At 40.7% G+C, this 18,653-nt stretch overlaps 2 protein-coding genes across 2 annotated transcripts; both read right to left on the bottom strand.

Moving 5' to 3' along the window:
- Positions 1-2,136: 2,136 nt before the first annotated feature.
- Positions 2,137-3,693, bottom strand: LOC144466775 (trace amine-associated receptor 13c-like). Its single transcript, XM_078174192.1, has 2 exons — positions 3,536-3,693; positions 2,137-2,953 (listed from the first exon to the last, which is right to left on the bottom strand). The coding sequence occupies exons 1-2, from the start codon at positions 3,691-3,693 to the stop codon at positions 2,137-2,139; spliced, it is 975 nt and encodes a 324-aa protein (XP_078030318.1).
- Positions 3,694-9,044: 5,351 nt separating this feature from the next.
- Positions 9,045-11,900, bottom strand: LOC144466774 (trace amine-associated receptor 8a-like). Its single transcript, XM_078174191.1, has 3 exons — positions 11,736-11,900; positions 10,442-10,638; positions 9,045-9,855 (listed from the first exon to the last, which is right to left on the bottom strand). Exons 1-3 carry the CDS (start codon positions 11,898-11,900, stop codon positions 9,045-9,047), a joined length of 1,173 nt encoding a protein of 390 aa, XP_078030317.1.
- Positions 11,901-18,653: the final 6,753 nt, after the last annotated feature.

The raw sequence follows: 18,653 nt of genomic DNA, 5'->3' as shown, positions 1-18,653 counted from the left end.
GTGAAGTCAGAGATGGCTTTATAGCAAGGTTGACAAGGTGAGATGGAAACCAGGTGTTCCTCACCACCCGTGGTGGAAAAGTAGGTCAGCCCCGCCTCCACACACCAGCCCTGCAGGTCCAGGAAGGACAGGAAAACAAACAGAAAAACACAAAAGCCACCACCAAACCATGCATCAAAAGCAGACCATAACAAATAGGCTAAATAGTATCTAAGCAATAATAAAGTGTCTAAACAATAATAAATAGTATCCAAGTTATCTATTAGGCTACCATTCCACTCTGTAAATAGATTTTAAAATTTCAATATAATTTCGATATTATTTTTGCTTATTTCATTATTGTTATTATTGGTTTTACTTTGGTTTTACTTTTTAGTAGTATTGTATTGTCTGAGGATGACTCATTTTAGTAACTATCTACAGTAAAAAAGAAAAAACAAGCAAAAATCATTTTATACACTGGGCCTTCAAAGTGCTCTCTGAAACTACACCTGGCATGGCTTGTGTCCAAAAAAAGACAAAATCAAAACTTTGTCGTAGAGCTAAACCAAATACATCATTGGAAAGGTCTCAACCTGGAGAGTAACATATGTCAGTATGAAGATTCTACATGGCTCCTGCTTTCAGCCATTGACCTTTGAACCTTGACCTCAGTGCATGTTTGAGTGCTTATAACTCAGCAACAAAAGGGGGTGCAGACATGGGACCAACTGTTATAGAGAGCTCTTGACCTCAGCTATCATGTGAGTGTAGTCAACAACTGGGGGTGCTGTCAGATATGGGTAAAATATGGATACAATTAATTTTCACCCATTTAGAAATTAGATATTTAAAATCTGATTACACAAGTGTGTTTACCATCCCCTTAAAGTCCACAGTGTACTTTCAATTCAGTATTTACAACTTCCAAATCTGGGAAAAAAAACTTATATTTTTTAAAAACTACAATTCCCTGGGACCGCTCCATGCAGCTTGATACATATCAGCAACATAGTTGTAGTTCTTCTGATTTGCAAAGTAGGGTTCTAAATAGGGTTGTAAAAAGATATATCTACCCAATATATCTAATATCTAGTGAAGCCGAACTAAAACACTAAACACACTGCACCTAGATGAACTATGTTAAGAAAAAGTAAAGATGTCGGCTAATTTTCGATATTTTAGCTAATACACTAGAAACAGCATTTTCGGGACGGCAGGTTTTTTTGCAGCTTGTAAAATAGGGTTGTAAAAAGATAGATCTACTGAATATATCTAACATCTAGTAAAGCCGAACTAGTAATGACACTGCACCTAGATGAACTATGTTAAGAAAAAAAGCAAGGATGTTGGCTAATTTCAGATATTTTCGATAGTACTCTAAAAAAACTGCGTTTTTGGGACGGTAGGTTTTTTGCGGCTTGTTGTAAAATAGAGTCGTAAAAAGATACATCTACTGAATATATCAAATGTCCAGTAAAGCTGAACTAGTAATGACACTACACCTAGATAAAATATGTTAAGAAGAAGCAAGGATGATGGTTAACTTCAGATATTTTAGCAAGTTCTCTAGAAACAGTGTTTTTGGGACTGAATATTTGAATATATCAAATATCTAGTACAGCCGAACTATCATGTTATTATTATTATTATTATTGTTGGTGGGAAATTATAACAGAGGAATATATTTGCCGTTTTAATATCAAGAACACTTTAGTGTTTTTGTGTCTATATAGGACGTTGTTGAATCGGGGAATTTGTGTGTCCACCATGAAAAAGGATCCTAATCGACTTTACATTGGCATTGTTTCTGTGGTACCAGCACGTAATTTCAACCCATTACGTGCTGCCACCATGGAATGCGGTGTTAAGAGGTCGTGGTCATTTCACGTATTTCTGTCAGATCAGGTTGGAAAGGGAGGTACGGTCTAAGAAGCAGCCTAGTTATACTGTAAGACACGGGGAAATATGTGCGGGAAGTGAGTGCGGGAAGTTACACTGTACATCTGTGGAAGTTGGGGTAAAGTAGGTGGTAGGTGAACGGGAGGTACACACTAAGGACGCGGGCCGTATTATGTAGTGTTACCAAAGGTTTTTGTGATTTTCAATTCAAAATCTTGGTGGAGCAGGCCTCATTTAAGTCACTCCACAGCCTCTCTACAGTATGTTGGGGGAGCAGGAGCCAGGCTGCAGAATCTGAAGACTGACAATGAGTTTAACTGCTTTTCTAAACCAGGAATAAAACAAGGCATAGATCAAAGGATTAAGACATGAGTTCAAATAGAACAGATAAAACACAAATGATGCAGATGAAGAACTGACCAAGGCATCACCTGCAAGAGTGACACAGTAAAATGGGCAGAAACATATTAGAAACACAACTACAAGAACACCAAGAGTCCTGGCTGCTTTCAGCTCAGATTTCTTTGTTTGTTGATTCACTGAAAGCTGGAGAGTGACAGCTGTGATGTGAGAGCGCATGGCACGAGCCTGAGACACAGCCACAACAAATACTCTCATGTACAGAACGACAATGACAGAAATGGGAACAATAAAGGTTACAACAAGGTCAACAACTCCTACAGTGTGGTTAATGACAATCACACACTCTCCATGGCAGGAATTATACCTGCCTGGTTGAGTCAGGTCATCCTTTAACAAGAGACTGCAGTAAGAAACAGCACAGAGCCAACACAGACACACATACAGTTTAACTCTTTTCACAGTGACTCTGGTGGTGTAATGCAGAGGGTCACAAATCGCGACACAGCGGTCGACTGATATGAGCACCATGTCTCCTATCGAAGAAGACGTAATGATGAAGGACACATAAAAATAGAGCAAACACAAGAGGTCACCAAGAAACCAGCAGTATGTTTTTAGCAGGACTTCTCCCGGTAGCACCAGGAGGCCCACGAGAAAGTCTGAGAGAGCCAGAGAGAGGAGGAGGATGTTGGTGGGTGTGTGGAGCTGCCTGGAGAGAAAGAAGAAAAACTCATAAACCCAACAAGTCCTCAGATCTAAATAACAAAACAGATAAAACAAGTGTAAAAAAAGGTCTATAATGGAATGTTTTCTGATCGACAACATCTGTAGTTATAATTAACAGTCAGCAAGACAAAGTACATTTCCAAGGTACATTATTCAGTACCAACTCAAAGACAGTTCTTCTAATCTACAGTAGCTTTTGACATTTTTAAGTTAATCTTTGCCTTAAGTGGGAGACTGAGATGATGACAAGGAGGTTAAGAGCCACAGTGAAAACATGAACTCACCACGTCCCCAAACTGAAATGACTAAAACAGTTGTAAAAAAACAAACAAACATATAATTAAATGTTTTCTGATCGACAACATCTGCAGTTTCAATATGGTTAAATGTGGACATCTAACTGCAATATCTGGTGTCAAAATCACAGTTAAGTTTGTGCAAAAGGGCAGAATACAAGTCAAATGTGTCTAAAATACATTTCCAAGGTACAACATTATTCAGTACCAACTCAAAGACAGTTCTTCTAATCTACAGAAACTGTCCACATTTTTAAGTTAATCTTTGCCTGAAGTGGGAGACTGAGATGATGACAAGGAGGTTAAGAGCCACAGTGAGCAGAGAGATAAAGTACAGCACAATGTTAAGGAGCACAAAGTTGGCCCAAGGAGAGGTGGGCTTTCTGCAGGAGGTGTTGAGCAGTTGTGGAAAGCAGAGCTCCTCCATCTTCAGAGAGCTGCAGCTCTGGCAGCTTCCTCAACAAATCTGAGTTATATAATCGAATGACCTCTTACCTCTCCTCCTTTTTCTCTCTGACCTGGTGCATTACTATTAAAACTACTGTTTACATTAAGAATTGACCCCAAAGCAGTACATTAGTCATCATGTACTTTTATTTAACATTACCTGACACATACAAAATAAATATTTTAAATTAAATCTAATCACAAGGCAGACAATTTAAATGAAGTGGCTACAAAAAATGTAAACAAAGGACATGCACAAGTTTGCTGCCTGTAACCGTCTTATAAAGCTTTTGTGCAATACACTACAGTGGTTGTGATACACACATTGACTGTATCAGAAGAGAAACAATGTACGTAGGTGAACCCTGCAGCAAAGTGAACCCTCTTCCTCAGAGAGGATCTTTGTCTTCCAGTTTGTTCCTGGCGGCAGAGCAGAGTGAACCGTCTTTCTTCTCAGAGGATCTTTGTCCCATGAGAGCAGGCACGCTGCTCTCCGTGTCTGTGTAAACAAGTTTCGCTGACGATTTGACAGTCACTAGAAGCACATTATGACCCTTTGTAAAAGTTTCTGTGTGGTACCTGTGTTGTACATGAGCTAACGTTAGCGGCTAAGGACTGAGAGGCTGTCTGGTATGTGTGTGTGTGTCTGAGGAGCGTCAGTACATTTACGCTTGTTACATTAGTCGTAACGTTAGCCTTGCTGTTTGTCATGTTAACGTTATCGTCGGCAGCCCTGAATAGCTTGTAAAGCTGTAGCATAGTTAGTTAACACATTTGTTATCGGCCCATGTGTTTACTGCTACAGAGAATTAATATATCTTTGGTTTATTTGCACAACGCCGCCTCTCTGCCGTCTTTTATCACGCTTGCTAACGCTAAGTTAACATTACCAGCAGATCTGTATGAGGCACAAACTGAGGCTACAGTTAGCAGTGTGCTGATGCTTAGTGGTATTTCTTAATCTTTTTCTGTGAAACTGATGTGTATTTAATAAACATGTGTACATTATTAGCGTTATATTTTTAGGGGAAAATGCGAGTGAAAATACTCGCACCGTAGACCCATGCCTTCAGTGGACACGCTCCCACCATTGTTTGCTGCTCTGTCTTCATTCAGTGTCCGGCCGTCTCGCGAGATCTCTCGCCATGACCTCAGGTGCTAAATGCTGATCTCGTGAGACTACCTGGGTTGATAGTGCTGCAGGCTGCTGCAGTCTGCTACCGGCTGCACAACACGTCCACAGAGGAAAACAGTTGTAGTAAAAGATCGATTTTTTAATTAATGAATCAATTTTGTGCCATTTAAAGGAAAATCGATTCAAATCGATTAAATCTATTTTTTCAACCCAGCTCTAGTCAACCTCATTTTCCTCAATGATATCTTTAACATTCCTGTATACACACAAAAACACGGAAGTGTCCTTGATAACACAACAATATGACAGGTTAATGTCAAGGCCATAAAATAAAATAAATGTATTTTGCCAGCTTTTGATAGCGTAGGGCTTTAAGAGCATTGTGCTGTGGGCGGATGGGGCACGTTCCACTACCATTTTGTAGCTACTGTCCACTGTCTGTGGGCTTCATTGCATTTCAGATTGCCATCCGTCTGCCGTAACTGAATCCAAACACCACTAATAAATAAATAAATAAATAAGAAGAAAAAAATAAGGCTGAGCACGGAAGAACCAGAGAGGAAACACCATCACATGGAGCCATCCGCCCTCCACTCCACCAGGGGAGAGCGGACCCCAAGCCAGCGCTACAGAACCAGCTGCCCCGCCTCCTCCACACACCAGCCCTGCAGGTCCAGGAAGGACAGGAAAACAAACAGAAAAACACAAGAGCCGCCACCAAAACATGCATCAAAAGCAGACCATAACAAATAGGCTAAATAGTATCTAAGCAATAACAAAGTGTCTAAACAATAATAAATAGTATCCAAGTTATCTATTAGGCTACCATTGCACTCTGTAAATAGATTTTAAAATTTCTATATAATTTTTGCTTATTTCATTATTGTTATTATTGGTTTTACTTTTCAGTAGTATTGTATTATCTGAGGATGACTCATTTTAGTAACTATCTACAGTAAAAAAGAAAAAAACAAGCAAAAAACAAAACTCATTTTATACACTGGGCCTTCAAAGTGCTCTCTGAAACTACACCTGGCATGGCTTGTGTCCAAAAATGAAAAAATCTAAACTTTGTCGTAGAGCTAAACCAAATACATCATAGGAAAGGTCTCAACCTGGAGAGTGACATATGTCAGTATGAAGATTCTACATGGCTCCTGCTTTCAGCCATTGACCTTTGAACCTTGACCTCAGTGCATGTTTGAGTGCTTATAATTCAGCAACAAAAGGGGGTGCAGACATGGGACCAACTGTTATAGAGAGCTCTTGACCTCAACTATCATGTGAGTGTCGTAAACAACTGTGGGTGCTGTCAGATATGGATAAAATATGGATACAATTAATTTTCACCCATTTAGAAATTAGATATTTAAAATCTGAGTACACAAGTGTGTTTACCATCCCCTTAAAGTCCACAGTGTACTCTCAATTCAGTATTTACAACTTCCAAATCTGGGAAAAACACTTCGATTTTTTAAAAACTACAATTCCCTGGGACCGCTCCATGCAGCTTGATACATATCAGCAACATAGTTGTAGTTCTTCTGATTTGCAAAGTAGGGTTCTAAATAGGGTTGTAAAAAGATATATCTACCCAATATATCTAATATCTAGTGAAGCCGAACTAAAACACTAAACACACTGCACCTAGATGAACTATGTTAAGAAAAAGTAAAGATGTCGGCTAATTTTCGATATTTTAGCTAATACGCTAGAAACGGTGTTTTCGGGACGGCAGGTTTTTTTGCAGCTTGTAAAATAGGGCTGTAAAAAGATAGATCTACTGAATATATCTAATATCTAGTAAAGCCGAACTAAAACACTAAACACACTGCACCTAGATGAACTATGTTAAGAAAAAGTAAAGATGTCGGCTAATTTTCGATATTTTAGCTAATACGCTAGAAACGGCGTTTTCAGGACGGCAGGTTTTTTTGCGGCTTGTAAAATAGGGTCGTAAAAAGATAGATCTACTGAATATATCTAATATCTAGTAAAGCCGAACTAGTAATTACACTGCACCTAGATGAACTATGTTAACTCTATGGGCCCGAACGACGCACAGTGCGTCCAAATTCACACCTGTCCTTCTCTATTGATTTTCTCCGCGACCGTGCGTCATAGCAAGAAGCCACACATACCATGTGAAACAGCAAAATTGTAGCTTTCCGACAAGACCAAGACTTGTCCGTAGTCCAATGTTTTCATAGCAAAAAAAAATGAAAAATTTACACTAAAATCATGAATAACAGAGCTTTCATACAGCTCTGCACACACATTACTGTTGGATGGATTACTCGCGAATGCAGGCTTGCACAGAAATGCCACACATATCACATGAGAGCGCAGGACCACACACATCATTGTGCTGTCATCCCATCATGCTATAAATCCAGATTAATTGTCTACAAAATAAAAACCTGACGAATTTCTTTACAACCCATTATACAGATCTTGTTATCAGTCACTTCATATAGTGAGGAATATCGTATCTCACCACGTCTTAGGCTTGCGTGTGTTTCTCCCTGTCTATCCACATTTGTAGTCCGGCTTTCACGATGCAAATATCTCCATATTGTCCAGTTGACACTCCATCAAACTTTGTATGACAAGACCAGCCACTTCACCTTTGCACACCCAGACAACTGCAGCCTAATTATGCATGCTGACAGGGCCGTAGTCACCATATACATTGAGGGGGACATGTGCCCCCCCCCCCCCCCCCAATGCCCAAAATGCCCCCCCAGTATATAACTGAAACTGAAAAACAACAACAAACTTTGTTTACTGCAAACAAAGTGGCAAATATTATCTTGGAGGACATCATTGCACTTGGCTGACTATTTTTCTATTATCTTATATGTAAATATTGCATGTTTCCTTCAGATAAAACACATTTTTGACTTGTGAATGAGTCAATGGAATTTCTTGCAATAATGAAAAAATACTGGCAATCATGTCCGCCTGGCACAAACCACATGTTTTGGACAGCTGTGAAGTGACAGAATGTCCCACCATCATGGTTCTTATATTGCCAGATTCCAGAGAGTCTCCCCTCTTCATATATGGCAGAATATGTCAACTTCCAACTTGCTATGGTGAGATACATGTAAAAATGTAAGAATTTAGTAACACGGATTTGTTTTTTTCATTGATATAAAAATTAATATAAAATACAGGCACATAGAAGGACATGTAATGATGGCAAATCTGGTTAGCCCAGATTGTCCTGAAAAAAAAAACAAGATATAGCATGTGTATGTAGCCTTTATAATGACTGTGATATGAGCTTAAAAGTAAAGGCAGTAAAAATACCCCAAAAACGCCTAGGGCCCATAGGGTTCAGAAAAAAAGCAAGGATGTTGGCTAATTTAAGATATTTTCGATAGTACTCTAAAAACGGCGTTTTTGGGACGGTAGGTTTTTTTGCGGTTTGTTGTAAAATAGAGTCGTAAAAAGATACATCTACTGAATATATCAAAAGTCTAGTAAAGCTGAACTAGTAATGACACTGCATCTAGATAAAATATGTTAAGAAGAAGCAAGGATGATGGTTAACTTCAGATATTTTAGCAAGTTATCTAGAAATGGTGTTTTTGGGACTGAATATTTGAATATATCAAATATCTAGTACAGCCGAACTATCATGTTATTATTATTATTATTATTATTATTATTATTATTATTATTATTATTATTGGTGGGAAATTATAACAGAGGAATATATTTGCCGTTTTAATATCAAAAACACTTTAGTGTTTTTGTGTCTATACAGGACATTGTTGAATCAGGGGATTCATGTGTCCACCATGAAAAAGGATCCTAATCGACTTTACATTGGCACTGTTTCTGTGGTACCGGCATGTAATTTCAAACCATTACGTGCTGCCACCACAGAATGCGGTGTTAAGAGGTCGTGGTCATTTCATGTATTTCTGTGAGATCAGGTTGGAACGGGAAGTACGCTCTAAGAAGCAGCCTAGTTATACTGTAAGACACGGGGAAATATGTGCGGGAAATGAGTGGGGGAAGTTACACTGTACATCTGTGGAAGTTGGGGTAAAGTAGGTGGTAGGTGAACAGGAGGTACACACTAAGGACGTGGGCCGTATTATGTAGTGTTACCAAAGTTTTTTGTGATTTTCACTTCAAAACCTTGGTGGAGCAGGCCTCATTTCAGTCACTCCACAGCCTCTCTACAGTATGTTGGTGGAGCAGGAGCCAGGCTGCAGAATCTGAAGACTGACAATGAGTTTAACTGCTTTTCTAAACCAGGAATAAAACAAGGCATAGATCAAAGGATTAAGACATGAGTTCAAATAGAACAGATAAAGCCATGCAGATGAAGAACTGACCAAGGCATCACCTGCAAGAGTGACACAGTAAAATGGGCAGAAACATATTAGAAACACAACTACAAGAACACCAAGAGTCCTGGCTGCTTTCAGCTCCGATTTCTTTGTTTTTTGATTCACTGAAAGCTGGAGAGTGACAGCTGTGATGTGAGAGCGCATGGCACGAGCCTGAGACACAGCCACAACAAATATTCTCATGTACAGAACAACAATGACAGAAATGGGAACAATAACGATTACAACAAGGTCAACAACTCCTGCAGTGTGGTTCATGACAATCACACACTCTCCATGGCAGGAATTATACCTGCCTGGTTGAGTCAGGTCATCCTTTAACAAGAGACTACAGTAAGAAACAGCACAGAGCCAACACAGACACACACAGAGTTTAACTCTTTTCACAGTGACTCTGGTGGTGTAATGCAGAGGGTCACAAATAGCCACATAGCGGTCGACTGATATGAGCACCATGTTTCCTATCGAAGAACACACAATGATGACGGACACATAATAATAGAGCAAACATATGAGGTCACCAAGAAACCAGCAGGATGTTTTTAGAAGGATTTCTCCCGGTATCACCAGGAGGCCCACGAGAAAGTCTGAGACAGCCAGAGAGAGGAGGAGGATGTTGGTGGGTGTGTGGAGCTGCCTGGAGAGAAAGAAGAAAAACTCATAAACCCAACAAGTCCTCAGATCTAAATAACAAAACAGATAAAACAAGTGTAAAAAAAGGTCTATAGTGGAATGTTTTCTGATCAGCAACATCTGTAGTTATAATTAACAGTAAGCAAGACAAAGTACATTTCCAAGGTGCAACATTATTCAGTACCAACTCAAAGACAGTTCTTCTAATCTACAGTAGCTGTTGACATTTTTAAGTTAATCTTTGCCTGAAATGGGAGACTGAGATGATGACAAGGAGGTTAAGCGCCACAGTGAAAACATGAACTCACCAAGTCCCCAAAACTAAATGACTAAAACAGTTGTAAAAAAAAAAAAAAAACATCAAATGAAATGTTTTCTGATCGACAACATCTGCAGTTTCAATATAGTTAAATGTGGACATCTAACTGCAATATCTGGTGTCAAAATCACAGTTAAGTTTGTGCAAAAGGACAGAATACAAGTCAAATGTGTCTAAAATACATTTCCAAGGTGCAACATTATTCAGTACCAACTCAAAGACAGTTCGTCGAATCTACAGAAGCTGTCCACATTTTTAAGTTAATCTTTGCCTGAAGTGGGAGACTGAGATGATGACAAGGAGGTTAAGAGCCACAGTGAGCAGAGAGATAAAGTACAGCACAATGTTAAGGAGCACAAAGTTGGCCCAAGGAGAGGTGGGCTTTCTGCAGGAGGTGTTGAGCAGTTGTGGAAAGCAGAGCTCCTCCATCTTCAGAGAGCTGCAGCTCTGGCAGCTTCCTGAACAAATCTGAGTCATATAACCAAAGTACATCTTAAGCTTTCGAAATTCCTCTCCTCCTTTTTGTCTCGGTCTCTGTTGGACTCAGATGCCCCGCCTCCCTCACTCTGCACATCATCTTCATCACTTTTACTGGAACCCAGTGTTTCTGCTCTATGTCAATCTCCGCTCTTGTTTTCTTTACCTTGTCTTACCTCTTTGCCCTGTTTTAAGTCACCTAAGCAGACCATCAACAGGAAGTTATGGAACAGCCCTTACTGATTTCAAAGAGGCCACACAGCACAGGTGCCAGTGCAGAGGGCTCAAGGAAAAATATTAATATTGTTGTCCAGCGAAAGAGACGAGCCTAGCTCAACTTTTGTGGCAACACAATGCGGAAGCACACATTCCTGATGGACTGCACTGTAATGTGACAGGCTGTTCTCATGCACTGTTTGTACGAACTCATTAATAATATGGTAAATCATTAATGTGCTACCTGTGATTTTATAGAAGACTTTAGAGCCGACGTGAAGAAATGGACCAGAGTTCCGAGAGAGTAACAACAACCTCACAAATAAAATGACACAATATACTTGCTCAGATTTTTTGCATCACTGATAGTTACAGTGGAGAAAAAAATCCATGGTATATACAGTAAGCGTTACTGTTATTGCACAGCTCCATTCGGTGGCATTACTAATATAACATTAACATTACAGCTGTCAAATTTGCAATTATTACATGTTCCCTCAGCTAAGGATCTGTGCCGCTCATAGATTGACTAATGACCACAGAGTGATGCTGTTTCTAAAATTGTTGGGGTGTGAAAGGCTTTTGTTTTTTTTGTTTTTTTTTACCAATTTTATGTTGAAACTCTGAACGTCAACTGTTCCCAACCAGGCTAGCTGCATAGCGTTAATACAGTGATGTAGTCAGCTTCAAAGAGAGCTTTTCTGTATGTAGTTGCCATGGCGGAAAAAAAGCAATATATACAGTCAGCACTTCTGTCATTGCATAGCTTCATTCAGTGGCATCACTAATATAAGGTTAAAATTATGGCTGTCAAGTTTGCAATTATTACATGTGTGACGACCCCTCCACTCCTCTGCGTAGTGCTAGCATACTGTGTGCTGTTGTCTTCCTGGCAGCTTCTGGTCCGAGGCGGGATCGTCGTCATCAGGTGATGAGCTGCACCTGGGCCTGGTGATGTGCTCGACCATATATTCCTCCTTCCTCAGATACCTTGTGGCCGCCGCTGTACCTACACACGCGTTCCTTCCGTGGGGCATGGGGGTGCTCCTACACCGCTGGTTGCTGAAATGGACCTTTTGCCTTCTTTTGTTTTACTTTCATAAATAAACTAAGCGCTATTTGGCACTGATCCCCTCTCTGCTCTCGTTTCTGGTTGCGGCCTCAGAGCCAGGTCATAACACATGTTCCCTCAGCTGAGGATCTGTACTGCTCATAGATTGACTATTTAATACAGAGAGACTATTTCCAAAAGGGTTGGGTAGTGTAGTGTAATGTACTGATTTACTGAAGACATATACTGTACCTTTTAGCTGACCTTTAAAAGATATGTGTTGAAGCAATATAATCTGTGCAACTGACAAATTACACACTGGTTTAATATTTCATGTATTCTTATGACACACACGCACACTCATTGAGCACTTAAGCATTGTGGTGGAGAAGTACCTAGGACTCACTGTGAATCATTTCTAAAAATAGCATGAGGATGGGTTCAGAAAACACTAGTGGAAAATTAGGGGAATTACAGCTTGTCCTGAGAATGACCCTAGTAAGAGGAGGCAGTCTTAGATCTAGGAAAAACATTACTCAGCAGAAATATGACACCATTATGGTGGAGAAAAAGTGACTCAGCAGAGGTGGGATATGTTACGATCAGAGCCAAGTGAGAAGGATTAAGGGAAAGAGATGACTCAGCAGAAATTCTACGATAAAAGAGCGAGCGCAAACAAAGAAATTCCAGCCTTGCTCCGGAGCTTGGCTCATTTGGGTTGTGATGTGTTTGTTGCCTGCGAGCACATTAAACTCAGTTGCGTCTGATTCTACGTGTCTCCAGTGATTTTTTTGATCTCTGAGTATTTGAGTTTTTGATATCTAATGGAAGAAAAAGAAAGTCCGTTTGAGAGGGGAAGAGCGAGGTCGCGAGCTAACTGGCCCAGCTCGGGACCTTGACTTTTTTGCTTCTACAGTAGTTTTTTGCCATTTTTATGTCAAATCTCTGTTTTTGACTAGGCTAGCTGTGCAGCATAAATACAATGATCTAGCCAGATTAAAACAGAGCCACCCTTGTGACACGGAAAACTTTTTAGACTCTTCAGCCTCGACATATCCCACTAACCCACTAATCTTCCTTTGCAGTACAAGCTTTACAGTACTCTGATGCCTTTTGGGAAAGTGTGTTTGTTTAGAGTTTGTGCAGTATAATACACAGAGCAGAGCGAAGGTGAAAGTGTGATAAACTGGAGGTCTCATTTCAAATGTTGAAGGATCTGCTGAAGAAATACCAGCTAGCAGTCAAAAATGCCAGGGCCCAATATTTCTCTGATCATATTAACTGTCATAACCCCAGGATACTTTTTAGTGTGTTAAACTCTGTTATCTCCCCCACCCCAGTGGTGTAGTGGAGGGTATACTCAGGTTTACGGGGTATACCCACTTCTTTTTCTATCCAGTGACAGTATACCCACCTATCAGCTAAACAGCCATTGTAATATATAGGAGAGTATGCCCACTTCGTCACTGGTAACCTACCTATCTACCTAGTAGTACACTCACCTCATCAACTACCACTACACCACTGTCCCACCCCCACCCCTTGTCTTGAAGCATCTGCCTCTAAATGTGCAGAGCAGGGCTCTCTTGATATTATACCAACCAAACTCTTCAAAGAAGTAATTAATACCATTGGTCCCAGTATTCTCTCAACTATCAATAGCTCTGTGGAAACCAGCCATGTTCCCAAATCTGTCAAACATGTGGTAGTCCAGCCACTTTTAAAAAACAGAATTTCATCTCAACTCATCCTCCTCCTCAGCCCCCATCTCCTGACTTCCTGTTGTTAGTGGGTGGCACAGTGGTGCAATGACTATAAGTCAATTTGATAATGTAGATGTCTTTAGAAGCCAACGGTTTCTAACTTGGGTTTTGAGATGGACAGTGGTTTTAAATTGGAGCGTCAAATTGGTGCAGTGGTTAAGTCCAGCTTCTTTCACCTTAGGCAGCTGGCAAAGGTTAAACCTTTTCTTGCACAACAGCACTTTGAGATAGTAACCCATGCCTTCATCACATCCTGGCTGGATTACTGTAACGTACTTTATTTTGGAGTCAGCCAGTCTTCCCTCGCACGTCTTCAGTTGGTTCAGAACGCCACTGCTCGGCTCTTAACTGGAGCACGTAAGAGGGAACACATTACGCCCATTCTGCTCCTGGATGTTCTGAGGTCTAAGCGGAAGCTCAGAGGGGATAGAGCCTTTTCTGTAGCGGCTCTCAAATTGTAGAATGATTTACCTGTCCACATTAGACTGGCCCCCTCACTATCCGTTTTTAAAACCAGTCTTAAAACCCATTTTTACTCCTTGGCTTTTATCCCAGCGTGAGACTCTGCTCTTGTTTTACTGTTTTGTTTTTATTGTTTTTATTGTTTGTCTTATGTTTTTATTTTTGTACAGCACTTTGTTTCAGCTGTGGTTGTTCTTAAAGTGCTCTATAAATAAAGTTGAGTTGAGTTGAGTTGAGTTGAGTGGACTCTCTTATCCAGCACGTGAAATTCAAGACAGCTTGGATGGTGTAAAGTCAAATTACAACAACCTCCTGCCTCCAGTCAAAACACTGAAATTTTCCGTGCAGCCAAGGCAACACCATTCGATGAAAACTCACAAGCTTCAAAATAAAGCATAATCAGGGTCTTAAGGCTTGTCATCCGTCAGCATGATAAGAACTACCCAAAATGACAGAAACCATCTTTGGGAAAAATTTTAATGAGCTACGCTGCAGCCAGCCACCAGGGGCCAATCAAAATGTTTTGACTTCACTTTTGGGGAGCTGTCATGTTGTCCACCTTCATAAACAGTCTATGGTTGCAATGTCATAAGTAAAACAAAGAGTGAGAGGTGGTCAGGAGGTCGGGGTGGAGGATGGGTCAAACAGACACACGATTTTCAACCAGGACACTGCTGTTTGTGTCCTGTGTGAAAGTAAAAGTCCTCTTTTATGTATCTGTACTCAGCGTACTTTAATCTTTTAAGTAGTAACGTCACATTACATGAGGTACTTATGTCACTTTACAATATACTTACATCCCTTACATGTAGTTAAATGTAGTTATTTTAACACAAAACACAATCTTTTTCTAAACCTAACCAAATACTTTTGGTGCCTAAACCCAAGCATGCTGCCATCATGTAATTTCAACACCACAGGTGCCACCAGTACGTGATGCGGTGTTCAAAGATGGTGGTCATTTCACATTTTTCTGTGAGATCATGTTGCATCAGCAATTGTGGCATGAAATATTTTTTATCATTTGGTTTTGGTATTGCCTGAAACAAAGCATGCAAATACAGATCTGCCCAAGGTGTGGTTTTAGATACAAATCACATTTGTTCATGTTTTACATGTTAGCTTTTTTGTCCCATTTTGAGTTATGCATTTTTTTAATTGGACACAATTATCTCCAAATTTGCAGACACTAAGAATGCTCGCTGGTCACCTTTCTCATTGGCCTCAATAACCTAGGCTGGATTATATTTATTACTCTACATGAACACGTTTACTTACATTTTGCATCACTGACAGGTTTTGTTGTGCTGTACAGCACAGAGATGGTAAAATTACAGAGATAAAGTCTTGTATTGTGGGATTTTTGCAAAATTAGAAAAGCGCTTCATTTTTTATTCCATTGTTTTTATTTTGAGGGTACACAATACATACAGTTTACACTTAGTATTTAGACATCAAAGTACGTTAACAAACAGCAGATGAACTGTGCAAACATCAATTTATAATACAATGTGACATCCACTTTGTGATCAATTCATTTGCATTCACCAACCTCCCTTGTCACATTTGTGGGATATCTGGGATATATATGACTTTTGTGCCAGCTTTTATTTTGTCTAAACTTGTCATAATTATATTTTTGTCCAAAATATGCAGCAATATGTTGTGATTCACTGGACCACAGACGATTTGTCATTTGTGCAGATCTAAACTGGACATGTAAGGGTTCTTTGTTCTTTGTTCGTCAAACAAAGAGCAGCCATTTGGCCCTTATCTCCACAGGATGCCCCACCTCAAACCTAAGTGAGAGACCAGTGTCCTGCTTTCTCACACAGTCTTTGTTTTTTCTCCTGAGCTGTTGACCAGCTCAGACGTCTCTTTCTCCTGGGCCCTTAACTGGCCCAGATGCCTTCTTCCTCTGAGTGGCCGACCAACTCGGATCCCGGCGTCTGCTCCTGAGACCTCTTGCTCTCTTTCTCCTGGACCACGACTTTCCCTCACTCATAGCAGGAGATAAACCTGGAACCAGAGAAGTTAGTGTGCAAACACAAGGTTCGCAACTACCTTTCCAGCAACAAGGTGAACCAAGTTGAGTTGCAAACCCAACATCTAGCTCTGCAAGGACCCCGCGCGACCGGCTTTCTCGGATCTGCACCTTTGGAACAAAGGACACAACAAAGACTGCACATGGAACCACAGCTCTATCCACCCCTCATCAGCCGGCTCACAAAAGCAGCCACCACAAAGCAACTCTTCCCCCATCCATTCAAGGATTGGTAATGTAACAACTGGCATAGCATTATCACAACTGCACAAGTTAAGCAAGGCTATTTAGCTTTGCCAGTTGTGATTTAATGCTGTTTATTGAGTTACTGTTGTGATTATTGCAGTCTTTTTATTGGTTGGTTGGCTTTACCAAAGCTAAGTGATGTTATATTGTTAATGCTTTTCACAGACAGAGTCTTGCATGCAACTAAACATCCACAGCACTAATCCAGACCCTTTGCAACACATATCACTCACACACTGGCTTTGAACAGGGCTACACCCAAAGAGGCAACTCAAAGTTCCTGCTTCTTTTCCTTTATCTTTGCCCTAACCACATGCTCTTCTCTCTCTCTCTCTCTCTCTCTCTCTCTCTGAGTGAGGAGTGAGTGCGGTGCCTGGAGTGAGATGTTTTTTTTTTTTTGGTATAATCTTTGTTTAATGTAGTATAATTTGTGGCAATAAGTTTAATAAGTTTATTGTTAGTGTTTGGGTTTTGTTTGGTGAGGTGAGAGGGGTTTCTTGGTGTGTTTTGTGCCCTCCAGCATAATCGCTGGTCGGCGTCTGACACGCCATGGTGAATGGAGATTTTTCCAGGCTGACTAGGAGGCATGGCATCAAGGTCGGTGCGGGCCTTCAGTACAATGTGGAGGAGGTCAGCCTGGCTGCTGGAGAGGTAAATTGGCCACAGCAGCGTGAAGTCGGCGGCTCGGATGAATGGTGGCGTGGTTTTGTTTCTGGATCAGGTGGAGAAGGTGAACCAGCTCATAGTGACAGGTATTTCTATCAATGAAAGCTTTGTGTCAGTGTTACCGTTAACGCAGCCAGCAACAAAGGTAATCCTGTCAAATGTCCCTCCATTCATAACAGATGCATTTCTTAGTCGAGAACTCTCTCGGCACGGGAAGATAGTTTCTCCGATTAAGATGATTCCTTCTGGGTGTAAATCGCTGTTATTGAAACATGTGGTGTCTCACAGAAGACAGCTGTATATGACTCTAAACAATCGCAATGAAGAGCTTAATTTGCGCTTCCACGTTAAAGTGGACGATTTTGACTATGTTTTGTTTGCCACCTCTTCACTGATGAAGTGTTTTGGTTGCAGTGAAGAGGGACACACTGTTAAGGCCTGTCCTAAATCGAAGAAACTGGCTCCGACTGATCCGAAGGTAGCGGATGTCCAGGCACCACGGTACAGGCTGCCGGGTCCGGAGCGCAGCGCACCGCTGAGCTGCGGCCTGGTGCCGACAAGCAGCGGGGGGCTGTTACGGAGCTAGATGGTGAGAAAGAATGTGTTGAAGATGAAAGTCAGGTCGGTGATGAGCAAGAAACAAGTGTAAATTGTGTGTGTGAGACACAAGTGAAGAGCAATGGTGAACTTGGTGAGACACAGATAGAAAAGACAGGTGAGCTTGGTGAGATGCAGGCGGAGGAGACGGGTGGGACTGGGCACGCATGGAGTGAACAGGTTGAAGATGCTTGGATGATGAAAACACCTGTTCCACGTAAATGTAGGAACAAAAATAAAAATGTGTACAGTGATGCACGGTGGAGTAGAGTGTTGTTGGACAGACAGAAAGACAGGCAGACAGGTAAAACACAAGTGCAGTCAGACAGCAGTGAGAGCGAGGAAGAGTGTGTGTCTGACAGTAGTGATGTGTCTCTTATTAAAATGACTAGTAGTCAGGAAAGAAAGGCTTACACTGCTGAAAGTATAAAATCTTTTCTTCAGGAGACAAAAAACATAAAGGGAGTTAAACTAGAGGAATATTTTCCTAACATAGAGGGTTTCTACAACTCAGCCAGATTCCATATGAGGAATAAAGAGGAATCATGTCTGACTGATCAGGATTTTTTTAGGTTAAGGAAAATTGTTTTGAAAGTGAGAAGACAACTCAGTAGTAATGAGAGTGGAGGCTCGAACTTGCACTTTGCTTAAAATGATGTTTTTATGTGTGTTTTTCCTCACATCAGCTTTGATGAGTGAATTTAGAGTTTCCATGCTCAGTTTAAATGGAGCAAGGGATGTGAGGAAAAGATCTTGTTTGTTTGAACTCATGAAACTGAAGAGCATTAATGTAATGTTTGTTCAGGAAACACACAGTAACAGTGTAAATGAGACTGACTGGAAGAGGGAATGGGATGGAGAGGTGGTTCTTAGCCATCTAAGTACAGTCAGTGGAGGAGTAGCTCTCCTTTTCTCTAAAAACTTCCTACCAAAGTCTTATGTGGTGGAAGAAGTAGTAAAG

This window comes from Epinephelus lanceolatus, chromosome 14 (genome assembly GCF_041903045.1).
Source record: "Epinephelus lanceolatus isolate andai-2023 chromosome 14, ASM4190304v1, whole genome shotgun sequence".
In the NCBI taxonomy this organism is placed as follows: domain Eukaryota; kingdom Metazoa; phylum Chordata; class Actinopteri; order Perciformes; family Serranidae; genus Epinephelus; species Epinephelus lanceolatus.
This window is presented reverse-complemented; position numbering and strand designations above follow the sequence as displayed.